At 39.2% G+C, this 22,940-nt stretch overlaps 2 protein-coding genes across 2 annotated transcripts in view; both read left to right on the forward strand.

The window, feature by feature from the left end:
- The window catches only part of LOC146451639 (uncharacterized), a 36,736-nt gene extending 17,819 nt beyond the window's left edge, over positions 1-18,917 (forward strand). The window contains exon 3 of the transcript XR_014859991.1: positions 18,765-18,917. The gene's annotated coding sequence lies outside the window, so the exon portion shown is untranslated. The remainder of the gene's footprint in view (positions 1-18,764) is intronic.
- Positions 11,296-18,730, forward strand: LOC146451640 (uncharacterized). The gene is made up of 2 exons (XM_085098882.1): positions 11,296-11,592; positions 16,732-18,730. The coding sequence occupies exons 1-2, from the start codon at positions 11,420-11,422 to the stop codon at positions 17,531-17,533; spliced, it is 975 nt and encodes a 324-aa protein (XP_084955008.1). The 5' UTR covers positions 11,296-11,419; the 3' UTR covers positions 17,534-18,730.
- Positions 18,918-22,940: the final 4,023 nt, after the last annotated feature.

A 22,940-nucleotide genomic window follows, 5' to 3' on the forward strand; every position in this document is an offset into this window, starting at 1 on the left:
TGCCGTGTGCAAGGTGTCAAATATTTCTTTGTTATCCTTAATGACCAAAAATTCTTTCAGCAACCATTTAAATCCTGCTTTGAACTGGAGATTCTCGTCAAGAAATCGTTTATGTTCCGTTGACCTTCCGCCGTGATTAAACAATGAGATTGCGTTACAGAAACGCGCGCACATCCAGACGGGCTGGGGTGGGGGTGGGGAGGAAATAAAAATGGAACAGCTCCTAAATCAAAAAAAAAAAAGGGCCATTAAAGATTACTGTCAAATCTATTTTATGCATTTCGGGTACTAAATAGGAAACTAATGTCCCGGCTTACATAGAATTCCAATAAAAAGCGACTTACTTGTTAATTTTTTTTTTGCCTGTTTGTGTTTTGGAACGTTGTCATAGCGTTTACCATTACGAGGACTTGGAGCCAGAAAAACTACTAAATCTGAACATCGTTGGAAATGCTATCAAATGTTACGAAGGGCAACCGACTAACAAATAGGGCACAACAGCTAATAGTAAGTGGCATTTATTGAGGGTGGCAAAGGGTTTTTTTTGCGACGTGTGATGGCGCATAAATAAGCAGCGTGATAGGTGATGGAACCCGTGCGTGATGCGGGACTGACATCAGTGTCTGTTAATTTCCCTATTTGAACCTAAAAGAAAATCCCAGCGTAACTGGTTAAGTATTACCCTCTTACGAAAACTTACGCGTGCCAACATGTACTAGCTGGTTGGTTAGCTGGAAAATATATTCTTTTGACTGAACTTGACTTGTCAACCCACGATCGCCCTTTAATTTCTTTGACTTGTGTGGCGCCCAATCTACAGGGGTTGAACACTTTTTTCTTGTTGCAACGCCAACGGATTCCATATAATTCTCTGTGCTGAAGACAAATGCTGATTTTTAGGTTGTCTTCAGTTGCATCAAAGAGAACTGAAGACGTAATGAAAATGATGATGATGATGCCTGACTATCAATGATGATAATAAGGGAATAACTCCCTTTTTCTCCTTTAAAGTTGGACGATCAGTCCCATCACAATATCACATTAAACCTTCGTTTCTCAACACATGTACCCCTACGTACGTTATAGCGATCATGCATTCGAAAATGTTGCCCGCGCGATAATTTCCAAAAAGTGAAATTTTTGGTTTATACTTTGCACAAGTGTACGTCCCCAGCTTCAAAATCCATTGAATACAAAAATAATAAAAAAAAATTAAATGAATGCATTAGTACAAATTGTATACACTTTATAGGCGTCAATGAAATTCGCACTTTCCCACGGTCTCCTAGCACGTGATTAATATATGCCTCAGACCAAATTTCATAAGGAGGAAAATTTGGTAAGGAAGAATTTATGAGATTCAAATACGTGTTTTTCAAAAGCATTAGTTTAGAGAGTACGATCTAATGGGACAGTTTGCTCCTTACCAAGTTACACGCTTTTCACTCCGCAAATGCTTCTATTGTTATCGTCTTCGTGTGAAAAGGTGTAATGAAGTGTAATTGCAGGTGATAACTTGTGATCTGAAATGGCATGTAAACCAGGCTGCGAATTTCGTGGGGGAGTTCAAAAAAATGTATTCGCTTCAAGGAATGAATACTTATGATTTGTACTTTGGTGTTTCTTAAGAGAAACTGCTAAAATAAATATCAAAATACTCATACTATACCTGCCCTTGCTACGAGCAATTGTGCCTCAGTTTTTAAAGATGCGTCCCAAACGTGCAGTGCTTTTAAATGGACGCTCACGTCCCCTCGGCAGTCACTCAGTAGGACACACTGCACATTTTCATCGTTTTGGGTACTGGATACGCAGGTACCTCCAACATAGACGAGTAGCCACAGGTGGCCATGACCAGGAATTCTTCACGGACCAATTAAAAGTGCGCCTACTAAGCCATTCGCTTTACGCGTGTCACGAAAAGTTGGTACATATTAAAACTGGAAACAATACACTTTGATTGACACATTATATTTCTATGGTTCTCTTTTGCGACCCAAACGACCTAAAATATTAAACACGATATAAAATGAAAAGTAGCAACACCTATGAAATTTACTTTGATGTAGTCATTATTTAAATCTACTCAACGATCGGCTTCGCGTTACCGCAGGGCAATTTGATCACAGTAAGGGAGGGGGAAAAAAACATGAAAGGAATTTTCGACTAACTTTCCAGAAGTACATTTTTGCCCCTAGATCTACCACAAAATATTTGAACTTGCTGGAAAAGGTACCCATCTAAATAAGAGACCATGACTTTACAGAGGGTACTCCCTACTACGCCAGAAACCAGAAAAAAACCTACACAAATTTCTCAACGTTCCTCAAAGTCACTAGTCATGTTCCATTATTCCAAGACAGGTGTTTAATTTATAGCCCCGAATAGGCGAAGAATGGCTAACGCTTTCGCAGCATCTTACAAGCTAAGGTCCGTGACATTTTTATTTCCTCTCCACCTCCACTCCAACCCGGATGTGCGCGCGTTTCTGTAACGTAATCTCATTGTTTAATCATGGCGAAAGGTGAACAGAAAATAAAAATATCTTGACGAGAATCATTTACCAACATCATGTATGAAACCTAAACAGAAGAGCAACGATCAACTGATGCTGTAAATTAGTGTTTTACTTGCCAACCCCCCCTCGCACGCCCCAACCAAAGAAATAGAGCACAAGGGCTTATCATATTCCACATTATTTTGGGACAGCAGTTTCCTGTTTAGTACCCGAAATGCATAAAATAGCTTTGACAGTAATCTTGAATGGCCCTTTTTTTTTTTTTTTTTTAATTTAGGAGCTGTTCCATTTTTATTTCCTCCCCACCCCCACCCCAGCCCGTCTGAATGTGCGCGCGTTTCTGTAACGCAATCTCATTGTTTAATCACGGCGGAAGGTCAACGGAACATAAACGATTTCTTGACGAGAATCTCCAGTTCAAAGCAGGATTTAAATGGTTGCTGAAAGAATTTTTGGTCATTAAGGATAACAAAGAAATATTTGACACCTTGCACACGGCAGCTTATGGAGCGAAAGGCAATTTTTTCGGCTGATGGTTGTCCTGACGGACTTTGAAGAATTCAACTCAGTGCCGCGTTTACGGGCGGCGGTGTATTACAGTGATTTCGCAGAACAAATCATCGAAAATGCGGCTGTATCCGACTGAAACTATAATTTGATATATTTTGAAATATCCAGTTCTCGACATTTCACGAGGTAAGTGGAATTTATGGTTATTTTCTTAGTAAATCGTTATTTTCATGTTGTTATGCTAATTACGAAGGCGGTGTTTGTTGACAAAAGCACAGTTAAAACTTCTTCTTCTATAATTTTCTCTTTTTAACTACCCAAAAATTTTATTGCATATTCTTACAGATGAGACATTGCTCTTTAACCGGGATGCTGTTTTAGGATGCCAACTGTTGTATCTTTAGCGATATTTTCCTTTAAACTCGGCCATTTTTTTGGCACTTGAAGAGTAGTTCAATAGGGAAGAAATTAAAAATTTTGTAAAAAAATCAGATTTCGATCAAATTCCCAAAAAAGCTTCTCAACACAACAACAAACATTTGCTTGTTTCGAATAATGAGATTTTGTTCGGATTTGTAACGCTTTCTTCGTAAGGCAAATTCTCAAAAGTGTGGCCTAAAATGGCCGCTGAAAGCCCTCTCAGAGCGGTAAAACCAAGATGGTCGCACTACAGCTAAAATACGAATCGAACTGAGCTGAAAGTTATATTTATGTGAATCACTTATATAGACCATTCTTCTGAGAAAGTTTGAGGGATTTCATTTTTTCTCGTCCAAACGACGATAGTCGATATTTACAGAGGACGGCTCTTAAACACGATATGTAACAGCACTGCAATGAGGAAACGGTTTCTCTTAAGACTTCCTCACCACTTTCTTTATAATATTTTTCTTCCGCTGACATTTTGTTTTCTTGCTAACGTGTGTGGTGAAATAAATACATCAACTGGGTAAGTGAGAATTGATAAATGCCATGGTGACCTCTTAGTCTGTACTACATACAGATTTTCGTTTTGAGAGCGTTTTTCAGTTGTATCCAAATTGTTCTTCTTCGCGGGCCGCAAGGCTCCTTTGTTTATATTGATTGAATTGTATATTTTTTAACTAAGATCCAACTATGTAAATCCACTGTATATTTATTTTAAGACGGGTGAATAAAGCCTATTATAGTGTTAAGCAAGCGTAAATGGATAAACGCGCCACTAGTTTGCGAAAGACCGTCAAGGTTTTCAGAATAAGGTACCGGCGGATCGGTAGCCTGCGTAGCTGGCGGTATTTTAGGCGCGCGCGAAATAAAAATTTGGTGGCGGAGCCGCTAGAAGCGAGCAGCGAAGCCGCGAGGAGAATGGTTCCGCCGCCAAAACTTTATTTCGCGCGCGCCTACAATACCGGCTACGCAGGCTAGCGGATGGGGCTTCGCTTGATACTTCTGCCCCTCGCACGCGCCCAGACTTAGCTACCTAAGTCTTCTGCGATTCTTTGTTAAAGGGGAAGAATCACGGGAATTTTGACCTTTTATCGTGAAAATGGTGTGACAAGACCTTTAAATCGTTACAAAATAATTCTTGAACATCAAGAAAAAGAAATAAACTGAATTCCTGAAGAAAATAACTTCATGATCTGCTCTAGATAGTGCATTTTGAGAACGAAAACACGAGAACCTGAGAACAGCGGTTAGCCTAACATTTTTCAAGTTGCAGTCCATTCCGAACCCAGTCCATCTGTGGACAGAGACACTCCGTCAGTATTACTACACTTGGGTGATAATTTACAACAAATAAGAAATATTGCAAGAAAAAAAATAACAAATTAGTTTATCCCCAATTTATTTAAGGCTGCACAAAATCGTTTTTAACCGGTCAGATTGACCATTAATCACTGAGCCAGTTCTGTATCGCAATCCATTTTGCTCAAACGAACCCCTATGTCGGCCGGATCTTCAAGATCTTGGCCGATCCTCGTGGGCTGTAGCTTCAAATGTTTCAATCTGCAGCTGACGGCAGTTCAAACCTGATCGGCTTTGAGAACTCAGCTCGATTTTGATAAGCCCTCGTGCACTTTCGCATCTTGTTGAAAGTTTTCAACCAGCTCAAGTTTGCACGAGAATTCAACACCAGCATGCATGCACTAGTTATCACTGGTCATTTTCGAGCTTTCATTTTCACGCTCTTCCGACTTGGTTTCCATCTTTTCAGTAATAAAACAGCCTGAGAGAATCGAGAGAGAATGCAGCCTTACGAAGGCTGTCAATATATGGTCTCAACAAACAACTGAATTTCGAGTGGGTGGGAATCCCGAATCATCGAGTTTGGATTCGAGTTCGAGTTAGAGTTGGACTTCGAGTTAGACTTCGAGTTGGACTTCGAGTTAATTGAACTTCGAGTTGGACTTCGAGTTGGAATCAGAGTTGTACTACTATAAAAATACAAGAGGCAAAATATTTCGTTATTTTTTTTACTACTATAAAAATACAAAAAGCAAAATACTTCGTTATATTCGAGAGCGCGCTATCGAAGGGCTCCCAATGAAATCGGACCCCCACTTTCCCCTTTCTTCCACAAACGAAGGATGGCATGTATACGATTTTTGTTTTTTGTTTTTTTGATTTTTTTTTTTCCCCAAATGTAGATACTAAGCATGGTCTATACGAAAAAAAAAATGGTGTACAACAAAAGAAAACAGTTTCGATCTGTTCAATTTAAAAATACTAAAGAATTTTCAATAAAAATATCCCTACCTGAACTCCCTTGTCTGTTGTCCTTTCTCCTATATGTGGTTTTTGGAACGATTGAGCGCGATTTCAGTGAGTTTTAGTTCCATTGATTTTCTCTCTTGTATGGCGATACAATGTAACTGTTGTCTTCGTTTCACCATCGATCTAAACAGCCTTTTGGGAGATACTGAATAAACAAATAACGTTTTGTCGTTGGATTTATCTGTCCGTAGCCTTATATGCTTAGACGGTGGAGTGGCTTAGTATTAAACTACAGTAGGTCAGATTTTTAGTTACCCGAAAGATATAGCCTGGCGGTTAGTTGTCTTTTCCGTGCATTTATAATTTTGAATTTTCTGCGTGGTTCTCATCCATACACTTTCAATAGCTCCCACCAGTTCGAAACTTAACATGTGCGAGTGACACATTCATTTCGTGGGGGCTATACATAGAGAAGCTCGGCGGTTCGCCAGTCAAATAGACTGACAAGTTTTATTCAAGCGACCCAGCGGCTCACCAGTCAAATTGAGTTTGTTGATACAACTAAGAACGTGATTGAACGAAGCGTCTGATTATTACGCGCCTGCTGAGATAATACAAGCGCGGGTGTTCCCCTGTAAGAAAACAATCGTCGCACCGAAGGAAGAAAGAGACGTAAGCGATTTTTACGGATTTTTAACGAAAATCGGTGAAAATCGATAAATTGATTTCGTGTATCATATTGATATTATTGATTTTTCATGGAGTCCAACTCGAAGTCTAACTCGAACTCGAACTCGAATCCAAACTCGATGAATCCTTACTCCCCGGTGGGTAACAGGAACTTCACGAACGTTTATTGGATTTATTTTTTCGGACAAGTTGCGAACGGAGACTTTTTGTACTCGTCACGCGAGTCCGACAGATTGCGTTGTTTCGCTTCTTCCTCGTTCAAGTTAATCATGATCCCTGCCATGCGCCTAAAAATACAATTCCGATTCACTTGATTCTACTTCGTTCTTCAAGACCCTTGCAGTTCAGCTGTGTTTCCGTTTAATTTTGTTTATTCAAGTTTATGGTACTTTAAAGACAAGGACTTGTGATTTGTTTTTAGTGACCTTTACTTTCGCTCCTGATTGAGGCGGGAACCGATAAGCCGAAACTCGCAGCAGATTATAACAGCATTTTGACAACATGAAGTGAAGATGTTATTCTACTTAGAACGTTCAACAGCTTATAAAAACATAAACAGAACGATCGCGCATTTTATTGTGTTCTAGGTCCTTCGACAAGTCAGGACATATTACAGTGGAAGTATCACCTCGTTTTTTCCCAAGGTCTCAGGTGAGAGTCAAGTCCAAGCAACAACCGTGGACGATAATCCTGCTGGTATACGTTGGATCAATTGTTGATCTGATCGGCTTAACAAATACAAATGATAAAAGAAGCAGAGACCGATACAACGTAGAATTACGGTTTAAAGGTTACTATATTTCGGCTGGCCAAACCAGCCTTCTTCAGGTATAATGAAAATTTACATTGGGACATACGCTTATATAGCCTGCTGACAAATATTTGCGTAATAGCGGAACCACGTTAAACTAAATTGATTGACGGTATAAAATATGAAGCAAATGAAATAATAATAACAAAGAATAAAAAATAATAAAAGGAATAAAAGCTAGTACATTTCTTCGCGAATATTAAGGCCATGTGGAGAAAGTATTCTGCCTTTTGAGACTAAAAAGGCTTCCCCCGCTTTATGTATTTAGTCTCGGTTAGAGTAGACTTTTTCTATGGGGATTAATTGCATGTCGTTAGCGATGTGGTTAGAAGCGGTGAGGAAGTGTTCTGCGGCTGTGGTGGGTTTAGATTTAGTGTTAGCCTTAGGGTTATCTGTGGTGCGGTTTAAAAGACCGCTTTAATGAACACCGCCGCACCATAGATAACCCTAACACTAAATCTAAACCCACCACAGCCGCAGAACACTTCCTCACCGCTCCTAACCACATCGCTAACGACATGCAATTCATCCCCATAGAAAAAGTCTACTCTAACCGAGACTCAATAGGTAAGGCCAGGGAAGCCTTTTTAATCTCAAAAGGCAGAACATTTTCTCCACATGGCCTTAATATTCGCGAAGAAATGTACTAGCTTTTTTCCTTTTATTATTTTTTATTCTTTGTTATTATTATTTCATTTGCTTCATATTTTATACTGTCAATCAATTTAGTTTAACGTGGTTCCGCTATTACGCAAATATTTGTCAGCTATATAAGCGTATGTCCCAATGTAAATTTTCATTATACCTGAAGAAGGCTGGTTTGGCCAGCCGAAATATAGTAACCTTTAAACCGTAATTCTACGTTGTATCGGTCTCTGCTTCTTTTATCACCTCAGGAGAGACCCTGGGAACGAGGTTGATAACGTCGGCCCCTGGCTAAAGAGAAAGCAATGAATTAGAGGCCGGTATCTCAAGTAAAATTAATGAACACGGATATCTTAGCGATCAAATAAAGCCCGTTTAGTCGGTCGCAATTAGACGTTTACTCATTAAAACCAATTTTCACGTGACCTTGATCCAAAAACATGGTCGACATTATTCTAAGTACAGTCAACTCCCTTTATAGCGGACACCCTCGGGACCGCGAGTTAGTGTCCTTAATAATAGCAGGAATTCATTTCAGTCAAATTAATGTCTGTAATTAATTTTTTTCCGGGGTTTAGCTGCTGTCCGTATTATCGGGGTGTCCGTGATAGCTAGGTGTCCGCAAGGCGAGAATTGACTGTACATTGCGAAACCGATGTGAAGGTTTGTTTTCACTGTGATGTAACCAAAAACATCCCATTTCCGCCGGAAATTCCCCTAAGGGAAGTGATAATATTGTATGTATGTATGTATGTATGTATGTATGTATTGCATAAGAAATTCACAAAAAACCTACATGTAAACAAAACACGCAAGCGTAACAATAACAAGAATATACTTCCCATAATTTGCGCTTCCCACTCTGGCCAACCCAATTTTTGAAAAAAGTAAGTATTGTCATTAAGAAGACCATTCCCTTCCCTCGGGATTTTCCCAGTTTTAGTATACTTTGCACAAATGACTTTTATAAGTGACTTTCATGATATCTAACTACAGTCGAACCTCTTTATTCAGTTTATTACGGACACTAAGGGGACAGGCGTCTAAGATTGTTTAAGCTCATTCTTTAGTGATATTGTAATTTCTTTATTACCGATTTACAGCTAATTGCAATAACATTGTAACATAAAAGCCAAAAATAGCCTGCGTAGCAGTCGTCTTTTCCCCCAATGCCCTCGCGCGCTTACCCCGCTTGGCTTGAAGGAAACGGAAACGTCTGCTACGCAGGCTAAGCCAAAAAGAAATTGATTAGTTCGTAAATCATCATATCTTTTAGCACTCGATTTCATGTCGATCGTCATAACCAAAGAAACGGCATATACAAGCAAATCAATTTGTCTTAATTATACGAGTAATATAAAGGAAATTGAGTGATTAAGAGATGATTAAACTAATTCAGTGCAAATTGATCGCCATCAGACGAAGCTACTTAATATTTAAGTAGAGTGATTCGGTCACGTGTGTGACGCGCGACGTTGTATGGCTTGTTACAAGGAGAAAGAAACTAAATGAAGAATAAGAAGAGAAAATCATTACGAAATCGCCCCCTTTTGAAACACGTCGCTCGTAAAATGCAAATGAGCTTCATTTTGGACGTCAATCACAGCAGTCTTTTGTGTATGGCATTGTTAAAGTGACAATTCGCGGAACGCATCTATTCATTGAAACATGATAGAAAAAATAACGCAACACAAAAGAAGGAAAGGCGAAGTTAATCAGCAGAAGTTGCGTGACTAAACTAAAATAGATAAAAAAATGCCTTGCGCTATCAAGGAAGGAATGATTTTTAGGTTATTCGATGACAAACGACGGTTCCCAACAACAATGGGCATTATGTTTGCTATCATTGCGATAAAAAAGAAGGAAAACAGATAATCACAGTCTCCAGCAAATTGAAAGTAATTTGCATAATCGAGCGTCACGGCGGAATCTGTAGCCTCCCACGCAGACGTCCTGAGGGGTTCGTCACACGTTTCCTCCCCCACGAACGTCTGCTGGTTCTAACAGCCACTTCCGTTCTTCGGCAAATTGCCTTTGTCTAAAGAGACCAATCAGCATTGACTCATTGTGACAAGTACAGCCAATCACATACTGCAAAACAACGAAAATCATCACCCGTGGAGATATTTCCACGATATCCATCGTATTCCGTGTTCTCATTCTATATCTAGGCATCCTATATTCTATATCTATGTGGGTTGTAACGCCTAAGAAGGTTTTTCGGAGCGATTTCTTCTGTTTTCTTTGCGCCTCTACCTTTGGTAAAGACAGAGTTCGAATTTTTGGAAAAAAAATTATGTGGATATCCAGGTCTCATCAAAAGTGCTGTTGGCATCGACGTGACAGAATTTTCGTTGACCGATCTCTCATCTTCGCTCCCCAGTGTTACAAACGACTCCTTCGTTGTGGAAAACTATCAAGTACCTTTCTTGCGCTCAAAGACGAGATTAAAAGAGACTTTGATAAAGGTGGCTTACAAACCAAGCATTACGAAAGGATTCAACAGCAGAGGAAGGCCTCGTCGAGGAAAAACTACAACAATCAACTGTTGTGTCGCACGTATCGCATGTCTCTTAAAGACGTGAATCTACGAACATCCTGCAATCTCACTGCAGATAACAAAGATAAGTATGAAATCACGAGTTTCAAATCGCAAGTTTCAAATGCCAATGGGCGCGATTTCGTAATGGCTAGAAAAAAATCATAACAGATAAAACTCGATGTTTTCCCCGACAAAAGATTTAGTTTGGACTGACTTCACCTCTTCAAGGAGTAATAACTAAAAATAAGGCAGTGAGGTAAGGTAACTGAGCTTTAACCAGACAACTTTCTTATTCTCATCCAGTTTTAGTTAACGACATATTTTAACCGTGTACAAGTATTTCTTAGGACCTCTAGTTAAACTAAACTATTTTCTCTAAAAAATCATGTGCAAGTATGATTGCCAAATAGCACTGACGGAGAGAAAGGCAAATCCCTGAGAAGTAATTATAAGGAATTTTGGTGTTTTTGTTCAGTATATATCATCCTTTTTGGACTCCGGTTGTATTCGTTATGCTCAGCCCAAACCAGTCAATGCAATAGTACTTAGAACCACCAAAGGTCTTTAACTGATTCACAGGAGGGACTGCGCGAGGGGTAATTTCTTGGACATAAAGATGAAGCGTACCTTAAGCAGCAATATAAATTTTATTTTTATACTACCTCAATAGGTGGATTGCATTGACGCCATGTTGGTGGACAAAACAAAGGAAACTTTACTCGGCCCAAAGGGGAAAAGTCTTATTGTTCCTATCCACCAATATGGCCGCCATGACGTCACATGCAATCCTCCAGTACAGGGAATAAATACGGTACTTCGTCTTGCCGAACTGCAGAACGTGCTTGTTTGATTTTAACCTGCGTGCAGACGTCTCCTGATTTCCTTTGTTGCACTCGATTTTCCTGAGGGGAGGAGGAGGCTGTACGCATTCTAGTTTGATTTCTTTCATTCACGTGTCATCATACATCCTTGGTTTCTGTTATAGAAGTTGTAGTCAGGTGCTGCAACGATGAAGTCGATGAACGTCTGTCCTCAACACAATGCTTGTCTTAATGCTTCCGCAAACGATATTTTCTGTACAAAACCAGACTGTGTGCTGCCCGGATGTATTAACATGAAGTTACAGAACTTGAAGGATGGAACCATGAGCAAGACAAAGCCAAAGAGAGGCAGAAAAGCAAAGTAAGTCATTTTTTTTTCTAAATTCTATTCAATTTCTAACTTAACGCTTTGATTCACACGAGAGAGTAAAGAAATACGTTTTCTCCTTGTGAAAGACCTAAACAAACTTCATTGTTTTTGTTACTCACAAGTTTAAAATCGAGACTGTGTATTTACTGTTTGACTTGTCACATTCATGACCCAAGAGGTTTTCCGGCTTTTCTGCATGGCTTAATATCGCAAGGAATGATTTTCAAGCTTTTGAGTGTCGAGAGCTATGTTAGCACTCATTTCGGCATGTATATATTTTTACGCGGGATGCCCTGAGGGGGCATGCCGTGTCTAAATACGGGACGATTTCTTTTTCCTCGTAGCCACAAATCTGTACATTAATTTATTACGCGGGATGCCCTGTGGGGCATACCGTGTCTAAAAACGGGTCGATTCCTTTTTTTTCTTCATGGTAGCCACAAATCGGCACATTAATTTATTCATTAAACTCTGCCCTCTCCTACTAGGGATGTATTGTTCTGATTGTCTTTGAACAAAAGCAGGCCAATCAAAATCCATTCTTGTCACGTCTATCGCGAGGGAGGGGACCCACTCACCCCAACTTGTGTGACGTCAAAGCATCATTTGATTTATTCATAAATCTTAGATTAAATTTGTGTTGCCATATTGTTAACATGTTGTGGACTCAAGTGTGCGGTTTTCAAACGGAAAATTAAACATTTTGAAGCAGTCAATCGAAAGAATAACTTCTAAGAAGCACTCGACATCTAAAACGGTGGAAATTGGAGAGTTCCTAGCGAAATAATCGTGCTTTGTTTAACAGTCTTAGACCACGATGGGAGAATGAAAAGAGGTCATTGAGCAGCTTACGTTATCGTAATGGAATTACCGAAATTTCCGGTGAAACCCTATGTAACGTAACACAAGGGGAACAACGTAACGCGATCTTCGTGACTCAAACTTTTCCATTAGCAAGGATAGTTTTATAAATCTGCGAAGCATACAGTTGGAATAAATGAATCAGCTCAGCATCACGCGTTTGTGCCAGTTTGTGCTATCCCCTCTCCTACTCTGGATGTATTGTTCTGATTGTCTTCAACAAAAGCAGGCCAATTTAAATCCATTCTTGTCGCATATATCGCGAGAGAGGGGACCCACTCACCCCTACTTGTGTGACGTCAAAGCATCATTTGATTTATTCATTAATCTTGGATTAAATTAGTGGAGCCATATTGTTAACATGTTGTGGACTCAAGTGTGCCGTTTTAAAACGGAAAATAAACAATTTTGAAACGGTAAATCTTAAAAGAGGTCATTGAGAAGCTCACGTTATCGTAATGGAATTTCAGAAACTTCCGGTGAAAGTCTGAGTCGCGTAACACAAGGGAAACAACGTAACGCGATTGTCGTGACTCAAACTATTCCATTAGCAAGGATAGTTTTATAAATCTGCGAAGCATACAGTTGGAATAAATGCTTCTCGCGTAAATGCCAGTATAGGCATCTTGTTTTCGTTCAATGACGGCCACATGTCTGAATTTAAGACTCCGGATCTCCCGTTTTCAGAGAGAAAACAAACGTTTTTCGAGCGGTAAATCGAAATAATAATTTCTAGGTAGTACTTGAAAGTTGAAACGGTGGAAATTGGGAGAGTTCATAGCAAAGAAACTACGCTTTTACAAACAGATCGAATAATTCAAAGCCAAGGAAGCCAGACCAGTTCAGCGGGGTCATGACGTTATTGCAGAGTTATTCCCGGTATGATTCCCAGTAACACAACGATAAAAATCACGCAGTCTCTCTGAATAAAACCATTCAATTATTTTAATTGCAAAGGGAGGATACAGTTGACTATAAAAAAAGCGAAAAAACTGTATCTCTAAATTCAATCTTATTAGACGGGAGGATAGTTTTTAAATATCTGTGAAACATATCATGGGGAATAAATGGGGCTACATTAAGCATTCCGTGTAATGCCGATTAAGGGCATCTTGGTCACTATATCATGCCAAAATATACAACTTATCGGTCTGTACATTTAAGGGCCTTTTGTTTGCTTTTCTTTCATAGTTCCCATTAATCTGATCCAGTTAATTCCTGTTACGATGGATCTTTGTCCCAATTTATTGAAGAAAACTAATTATCAAACAAATTTGACAATGAAAAAATATCCACATGTGCAGTAATATTGAGCAACTGCAAGACTATCATACATACATACATACATACATACATACATACATACATACATACATACATACATACATACATACATACATACATACATACATACATACATACATACATACATACATACATACATACATATACCTTATTTATCCTCGAATTTGTAGAGTAGCTTTGAATAGCTAATATCTTCGAGAAAATAAATATTAGAAAGAAAGAGTAAATAGACAAAATAAAATAAAATGAAATACATAAATACATGTCTTGGCCGTGTTGTCAGCATGATGAGCTTGGGAATCTTTGTATTCCGTCAGAACCGTCAGAGAACACTTCAATTAGTCTTCTTAGTTCGTTCATATTAATTATTTACGTGCTCTAAAATCTCGTTTGTTAACATTTTAAGCGCGTTTTGTTGGGTAACCGCAAAGGTCGGTACTTACGTCATCGCCGGCTTTGCGTTTAAAGTCAGTGTCTTATTCATCAAATTAAGTTATTTGTATCATGCTAAGCTTTCCACGTTACACTTTAAGCACTAAAGTTTCTAAAAAGTCTTTAAAACCTTGTTCGTTAACACCTTAAGGTGACTCTATACACTTATTTGGCGCGCGGCAACTGGGTACTAAAATGGCGTGAGCGCGCGCAGTTTTCTAACTGATACGTGAATTTTCATTGTGCTGGCGCGCGAAACAAGGCCAGTTTTCGCCTGAAAAGTAAGGTTTTTTTAACGCGTTTTCCACGGTGAATTTTTCTGAAAATTAGCCCAATTTTAGAATTCAGCTGGTATTTGTACTCCAAAGAATCTTAGGGAGAATTATACATGCACAACTGCAATAAATGGCAAAAACGAAAATTGCAGAAATTGGCCAAACGTAACTATGTACAGAATTTGTTTCGACTTTACGAGGAGATACTTTGGAGTTTCTCTCTTCTTCACTCAAAAAATATTTTATCGCGCGAAATTCGGACAAACCCGTTTTGAAACTAGCTTGGAGTGAAGGGATCAGCAGATGTATCAATCTCTGGTTGCCATGGAAACGGGGTTTACCAGTTGTAACGGTGTTTTTAGCAAAGCATAAGGACTTAGGTACTCGAAACTATGTTTGAACCCTGATATCTTCACAGGGCTGAATGAATAAGAACATCAAAAAATATATATATATATATATCACTATCATCGAAAACTAAAGAAATGGTATAGAGCCACCTTAAGCGCGTTTTGTTTGGTAACCGCAAAGATCAGTCGTCATTGCCGGCTTTGGGTTTAAAGTTAATGTCCCTTTTATGCTAAGCTTTCTTCGTTACATTATAAGCTCGAATTTAATCCTCCAAAAGACTAACCGCTATTTTCAAATGATTACCGCACTTGATATGAACTTAGATTTCCATCAATCACAGCGAGTTCCGCAGTTGAAATTGTGCATACTTAAGCGCTTCCCAGAACTAAGGGGTCGTGAGTTGTTACCAACAATCGTCGCTTACGGAAGACGAGATAAAGCTCATCCTAAAGAACAACAAGTCTCCCGCCTTTGAGCATGTGTTATGCTAAGCATTTTACGTTACATTATAAGCACAAATTTAATCGTCCAAAAGACTGACCGCTATTTTCAAATGATTGCCGCACTTCGTATCATGAACTCAGATTTCCATTAATCACAGCGAGTTCCGCGGTTGAAATTGTGCATACTTAAGCGCTTCCCAGAACTAAGGGGTCGTGAGTTGTTACCAACAATCGCCGCGTACGGAAGACGAGATAAAGCTCATCCTAAAGAACAACAAGTCTCCCGCCTTTGAGCATGTGTTATGCTAAACTTTCTACGTTACATTATAAGCACAAAAAATCCTCCAAAAGACTGACCGCTATTTTCAAATGATTACCGCACTTCATATGAACTTAGATTTCCACCAATCGCAGCGAGTTCTTGTTATTATTCCTAGTTATTATTATTATTATTATTATTATTATTATTTTTTTTTTTTTTTTTTTTAATGAAAGAATTTTTTATTCCAAGTAAAATGTTATTTACAGGTTAAAAGTAGCTATTAAAACTTATTTACAACTGTTTTCGATAAAAGAAGACTATTTTTAAGCACAATTTTTTTTTCAAGAAAAGGGAAAAGAAAAATCTCATCAAGTTACAACAATATTATTCGTTCATTGATTTTTACCTAAAAAAACCCATCAAACTGTGTCATAAAAAAAGAATCAAGAAAAAATATGTATAAAAATCATAGGACCTAGATTTTGGCGAGGCATCTATAGCTATCTATCTAATTCAAAGTCCGCTTCTTAAACATTGCTTCTAATTGCTCTTCTAACTGTTCTTGACCCTCTAAGACAGAGTAAAGCCGACCTAACGATGGCAAAGGATACTTTAGAACGTATCCAAGCGACAGTGGTGACATAGTTCTCTCCTTTCTTCGCTGCGACTAGCTCTGCCAGCCTGTCATGGTATCTCTTGCACTCCTCTCCCATGCCGCCTGTTGTTGTACAGACTAATGGTGTAAATGTTCCCTGTTCCACGTCCATCACTCTTTGCGTATACAATCTATTCTTGTCGTTCTCGTGCTTATTATTATTATTATTATTATTATTATTATTATTATTTATTAATATTATTATTATTATTATTATTATTATTATTATTATTATTATTATTATTTTATTGTTGTTAATTAGTAATCAATCCATCAGTTTATTCAATTAAAACATGTTTTATTAGACTGTTCACAGTCCCCCTATTTTTCCGTGGGATTCTCGAGACCGGTACGCTTCGATGGAACCGCCGCCATCTTGGTTTGTAAAAGCGAGCGCGATCTGGTTAAGACACTCTCCCCAGATCGCGCTAGCTATTACAAACCAAGATGGCGGCGGTTCCATCGAAGCGTACCGGTCTCGAGAATCCCACGGAAAAATAGGGGGACTGTGAACAGTCTAATGTTTTATCTGATTTTTAAAATTAGAAACAGCGTGGATCAAAGTACAGAGGTAAGGCTTACCGCAGCAAACGAAAGTACTGATCATTTCTGGAATCAAGACCTAGATGACCTAGATGATGTTCTCAACGTTCTCTGGCTAAACAACTATGGAAATATTCCGGACAGCCAGTCAAACAATGCTGCCGCCACCCTGGATATAAGTGAACAGCGGTCGCCTGCTTTACAGCATAATTATGAGGAAGTCTTCAACTTATTTCACGATCCACTGGCGTTTCAAGCTTTACCATCTCGCCAACAAGGAGTGCAAAAGCAGTCCATAGTAGAGACGCAGAGTGCTTCCAATCCTGGAATAAAAGTCCAGTCCAAATCAGTCCAATATTTATTTCTTGAAGAAAACCAACACCTGGCCAGCGATGAAGCGAACTCAGGTGGTACACATGCTCACGTACCTTGCGTACCTCATGTCATAGATAACACAATTCAGCCAATTAACAGCCCCAATACTCATAATGCTTCATATAATGCGAATTTTGCTGTATCTGGAAGGGAAGCAAGCTCGCCTGGTGTTAAAAGGTCCATACAGAATCAAGCCAAACTTCAAACGAAGTATTCAAACAGCGAAGAGACTGGAAACCACTGTCCCATCAAGAGAAAGCTAACGAGTCCCATGCAGTCTTCCAACAAGCTGTTTGGGATTCTTTCTCTCTTTAATAGTCCCATGACACCAGAGCTTGAGGAACGCTGTGCACGTGTGCTGCAAAGAGCTCTTACGGAGATTCAAAATGCCCGTTTTTATTTACAGGGAGCTCAGGGACAACAAATTTGAACAGTACTATCCCAGTGACCATCTCAAATAAAATCATGCACAACACGAAGGAACAAACAGCACGATGGAGGATTTCTTTCACTATCTTACGACCAACTTGTAGTGCATAATAAACAGCACCGCAGGAAAGTACTGCTTAGTAGTTTTCATTTGAATGGTCACACTTTAGGATTTCATCCACAGACTCAAAAGTTAGAACTTCCTTATACAGCATGATAAACAGCACCACAGGAAAGTACTGCTCAGTGGCTTTAATTAGAATGGTCGCACTTAAGGTTTTCATCCACAGACTCAAAACTTAGAACCACCTTGTACAGCATAATAAACGGCACCACAGGAAAGTACTGCTCAGTAGCTTTCACTTGAATGGTCATACTGTAGGATTTCATCCACTGACTCAAAAGTTAGAACCACCTTGTACAGTATAGTAAACAGTACCACTGGAAAGTACTGCTCAGTAGCTTTCATTTGAATGGTCACACTTTAGTGCTTCATCCACAGACTCAAAAGTTAGAACCACCTAGTACAGTATAGTAAACAGTTACACTGCAAGGTATCTTCCATACCTTAAAACTATGTTACACAAATTAAAGGGTCGACTGTAGGTTTAAATTTTGCGCCAGATTTTATTCCATGTCACCCAAATTTAATGATTCACCCAGTCTCAGTGACAAAAGAGCAAATCTCAGTTCCCGTTTCACACTTTCAACACCCTCCATAGCAAATAGTTTGGTATGACACCAAGGCAACCCCTTTTTCGGAGGAAAATCGTCTTAGAAAATTGTTGATGACACATGCGAAACCAAGTTTAAAGACTTGAGATAGTTCGCCGATTGGAAACAAGTTTGCAAAAGTTATTAAGAAGTCAGCAATACTAAATAAGACAGCTAATGTTTTCTGCAGCCGTTCATCTCGAAACGCTTCTCCCCAAGCGTTGCGTAACGACCTAATGTTCCCTAAGAATATTCATATCAATCCAAAAATAGTACTTAATTTTGTACTGTTTCCTCACTGCGTAACAAAGGTCATGGCCTTTTTGTATGGTTAACCTAAAGTCTATAGATCTGTATTCCATATACAGTTTGTATTATAATCTTATGAAAAAATCAAAATACTCGACAGTTTTACTGATTTTGATTCTCAAAATATAGATGGCCGGTGATCATAAATTCTCAAACTCATTAATTATTTGTTGAGAGAAACAAAAAAAAATAATGCTATGAAGGAGGAGGTTTGGAAATGTGATTTTAATTATCGTAAAATTTGCTGAACTTTTGCTTTGAATTTATCCAAGAATTGTTAATGGCCTGAGTGGCGATATCAAACTTTCGAACGAGTATTTTACACCTTGACTGGTTGGTTCAAAAAGCTTTGCTGCGCCTCGTTGTTTCAATCTACTAACACACCCTTCCTTTTGTTTGATATATTACATCAAACTATGTTACTGGGTAGTCAAAGAAAAATATATATCAGTTAATTAAGGGAACAGTATATACTATTAAAAATGTCAAGACACCGTCAAAGAGGAATATACTTTCTAGTTACTTGGATCTCACAAGAAGGGCAAATTCATAAAACCTACGCTTGGACATTGCAACTATTGACTGAACTCGGAAGATATACACAATTTAGTCCCAAAAGATCAAAGTGTTTGCCCTTCATGCAGATTCAACCAAATCGAAGATCTAGCTCCGATTTCTTTGCAATTGTAAATGTTACGCAACTCTAAGGGATAGGTTGTATCGTTAAATAGTATACATATATACTCACTTTGTTATCGAATATTAGACAATTATCAACCAAAAATTATTTAAAAAAACTGATGAACTCCAGTGTAAACTACAAAGTAGACAATCAAACAGTTGATCAAGTTTTTATTTCCTTGAAAAATCAATATCAATCCTATCTGATGCAAGTTAGTTTTGTAGTTAAGCATCTAGACTGATCTATATTGATGACTTGCAAAATTCAGAAACGGACATACGGCAATTTTTGCTAAAAAAGCCCATGTAGATAAAAAAGACGTAATATATTCAGAATATAACAAATGTAAGTTGAGTGCTTTAGTTAAAACTTGAAAACAGCTGGTCAGGTAATTAGATGAGCATCAACAGCGGACTTGAAGCTGTTTGCCGAAGTATGATGACTTTAAAAGATCTCAGTTGGTAAAAACTTTCAGTCGTTGATCGCTCGCGGCTAAAATATGTACTTAAATTTCCTTATAGTGTTACCGTATGTTTTTTCGAGTTATGTAAATATAGGTCCTTGTTATAACTTCTGTGTTTACAAGCCATTTATGTTCAGTTTTTGCCAGCCTTTTAGCCTGCGAGCAAGCCACTCTATTATAGGTCAGCCGCGAGAGGATATAGCGCGACCCGCCCCAATCCTCTCGCGGCGGACCTGTGATAGAGAGCTTGCTCGCAGGCTACCGGCCTTTCTAATGCCAGCGTTAACAAGCGGTTCATTTAGGTGGATATCTGTTTAGATGACCTTACCTGCCTCAGAGATTTGATCTTATAGGTTAAAAGAAAATACAAAACTTTCATCGGCGAAATGTCACCTCAAAATTTCGTAACACCGGAAGACTGATTCGTTTCGTTTTCCGAGGGGCACATATATCTTGGTAAAACTGTGGGATAAGATCAGCTCTCCGTAGCATTTCGTCAAACCAACAAAAGCTCGTAAATTCGGAAAATAATATTCCGTTTCCTAAAACTTTCTGCAGGTTAACGTTTAAGCTTAAGTATCCGAACAGCCCAAACTGAATAGGCCATTTCTGAATTGCTTTCAACCTCATCATGAGAGCGAGGCTAAGTTACAAAGTTTTTATTATGAAAATGCAAACGTATGCAAACAATATACTCATAGTCCCCGCTGACAAAGGACGAGTGACTATTGTAATGGACAAGACAGACTACTACGACAAAATGGACTCACTAGTTAACGACATACAGGGCATACGAAGAACTGAAACGAAAACCCTAGACTTCTTAGTTACCCGTGACAACAACGACAACAAACTAAGTACTACGGTTTACAGGAAACCAACACATACTGACAGACTACTGGACCAGTCATCCTACAACCCTACTTCTTACAAAGCAAGGACCATACAGATCTTAACAAGGCGAGCGCAACTGGTTTGTGACCCACCTGGCAGTCTCTCAGACAAAAACAACTACTCAGACAACGTTTTCAACAAGAACAACTATGAAAAAGACTTTGTTAGATGTAACACTTACAAAGACACCGAATCTAATGTCACAAACAACGACGCGACTCCCGTAACTACTGTGACTACAGTCGAACCTGTATATAACGGCCCTGTATTAAGCGGCCACCCTCTATTAAGCGGCCAGTTTTTAAAGTCCCGATTTTTCGCGCGTACAAACGCTGTATTTGTTACCTGTATTACGCGGCCACCTCTATTAAGCGGCCACGGCCACCCTGTAGCAGTCCCATGTTTGTCTTTCTTTGTTATTTTTACCTGTATTAAGCGGCCGCCCTTGAAACTAAGTCATATGCACAGTACCATGGATAACAGGAATTGTCGCTGGCAGTGTCGACAGTCAACGACTTGCTTTACAAACAAAAGTTTCAAATTCCGAGGCGCCAAACGCACGTGTCCCACTTGTTTAAGTCGCTGTAATTCTTACCCTATTCCTATTTTAACTTGAGGAATTTTATTATACATTGCGTTACTTTTAATTAGCAACATTACCGTTATAACTCCACTTCGATCGTAACAACTATGAAATGACGGAATGAAATATTTTGTTGCGAGCTGCAAGTCACGTAAGTAAGTGAGTTAGAAATACAGTACTGTACACCGTACAAGAGTAGAAGACAATTTATTGCACAGTGCTTTTACATAATGTTACGTATATTATACCATTAAGTAACAAGTTGGCACTGAACTTTGTTTAACGTATTGATCTCTTGAAAGAGTGCTGATTGTCCTATTGTTTCCTTGCATGAAATGTTTTTGTATGATACACCATTAAATTTGACATTAGACAACGCCCAGTGAGTATTTTTAGTGATCCTGTATTAAGCGGCCACCTGTATTAAGCGGCCAGTTCCTCAAGTCCCGAGGGTGGCCGTTATATACAGGTTCGACTGTACACCTTACGTAAGGGGCACTTCTGAGACTATGGCACGAATTCTACAACCCTACAACGTCCCTATAGCTCACAAACCTATTACCACTTTACGACAACTACTGACGAAGGACAAAGGACAAAGACGAACCAAACTGCAGACAGGAAGCAGTTTACATGATCAAATGCTGCGACTGCCAAGCCACTTATATTGGTGAGACCGGCAGAAATTTAATGCGTACGACTGACCGAACACAAACGAGCAATTAGAAATGGTGACATCGAAAATCAAATTGACAGGCCCGTAACCGGGATTTTATGTGTGTGTGTGTGTGTGTGTGTGTGTGTGTGTGTGGGGGGGGGGGGGGGGGGGGTACAAATGACACGGTAGGAACGGAATTTTACATTTGTCGCCGAATAAAATTGTTTGAATTAAGTTACATAGGACTAATTTTACGATGTAAAATGATACATCAAAATACTGCGGAACTAATCCCTCAGAATTGTCCCGAGCTCCAGCCTCCGTGGGTGTTTGGTGGCAAACAGATTTACCACCTCATCCAAATCAATTTTAACTTGATAATGAATGTGCATTAGTGCGAGGGACGACAGCCTTTCCTGGCCCATGCATGCCCTGTTATACGTATGCAGCCGACTTAAAGAACTCGCACTTCTTTCGCATTCACATCTCGTGACAGGGATTGTGGCATATCTTGAGGAGCGCATATATATTTGGAAAGAGATCATCATCGCACTCCTTAAGAGTTTTGGCTGCTGTATTTGGCCTGTCTTCCTTCGGTTTTGAGGAGTATCTGAAAGAAATAAGAAACAATATTTACTGTTATCTCTCACTTACCCATTTGTGTAATTTGTTGTGTAATTTTGGCATATCCCAGAATTAATCAATTTAGTTAACTATGTTCCACCTGATCTGGAATCGAAGAAGTTCCTGACGTAAAAGCTCCGGTGACGGGAGATCATCTTTGCACTTGGTGTTGATGATCTCATCGGCGTTTGGCAGATGACCAGCCCTGTCACACAGCACTGACGGTACGAGACAGAAAAGGCTTGACGCCAACACAGACAGATCTATTCGGAGGAAAGAAGAGCATCAACACTTCAGTCGAACAAAGAAATGAACGAGCTGATGGGGAGGTAAAAGGAAAAAAGAGCAATTTAATAGAGATTTAACCCGAAACTCATTACCGGAAAAATGCTCATCCAGTTCAGCTTTGATATGGTTAATAAGCGGAACGGGAACGTTTCGCTGATAGTACTGCTCGGGATTGTCAGCACTGAGGGCGGCA

This window comes from Pavona decussata, unplaced genomic scaffold (assembly GCF_977016875.1).
Source record: "Pavona decussata unplaced genomic scaffold, jaPavDecu1.1 SCAFFOLD_386, whole genome shotgun sequence".
NCBI classification, from domain to species: Eukaryota; Metazoa; Cnidaria; class Anthozoa; order Scleractinia; family Agariciidae; genus Pavona; species Pavona decussata.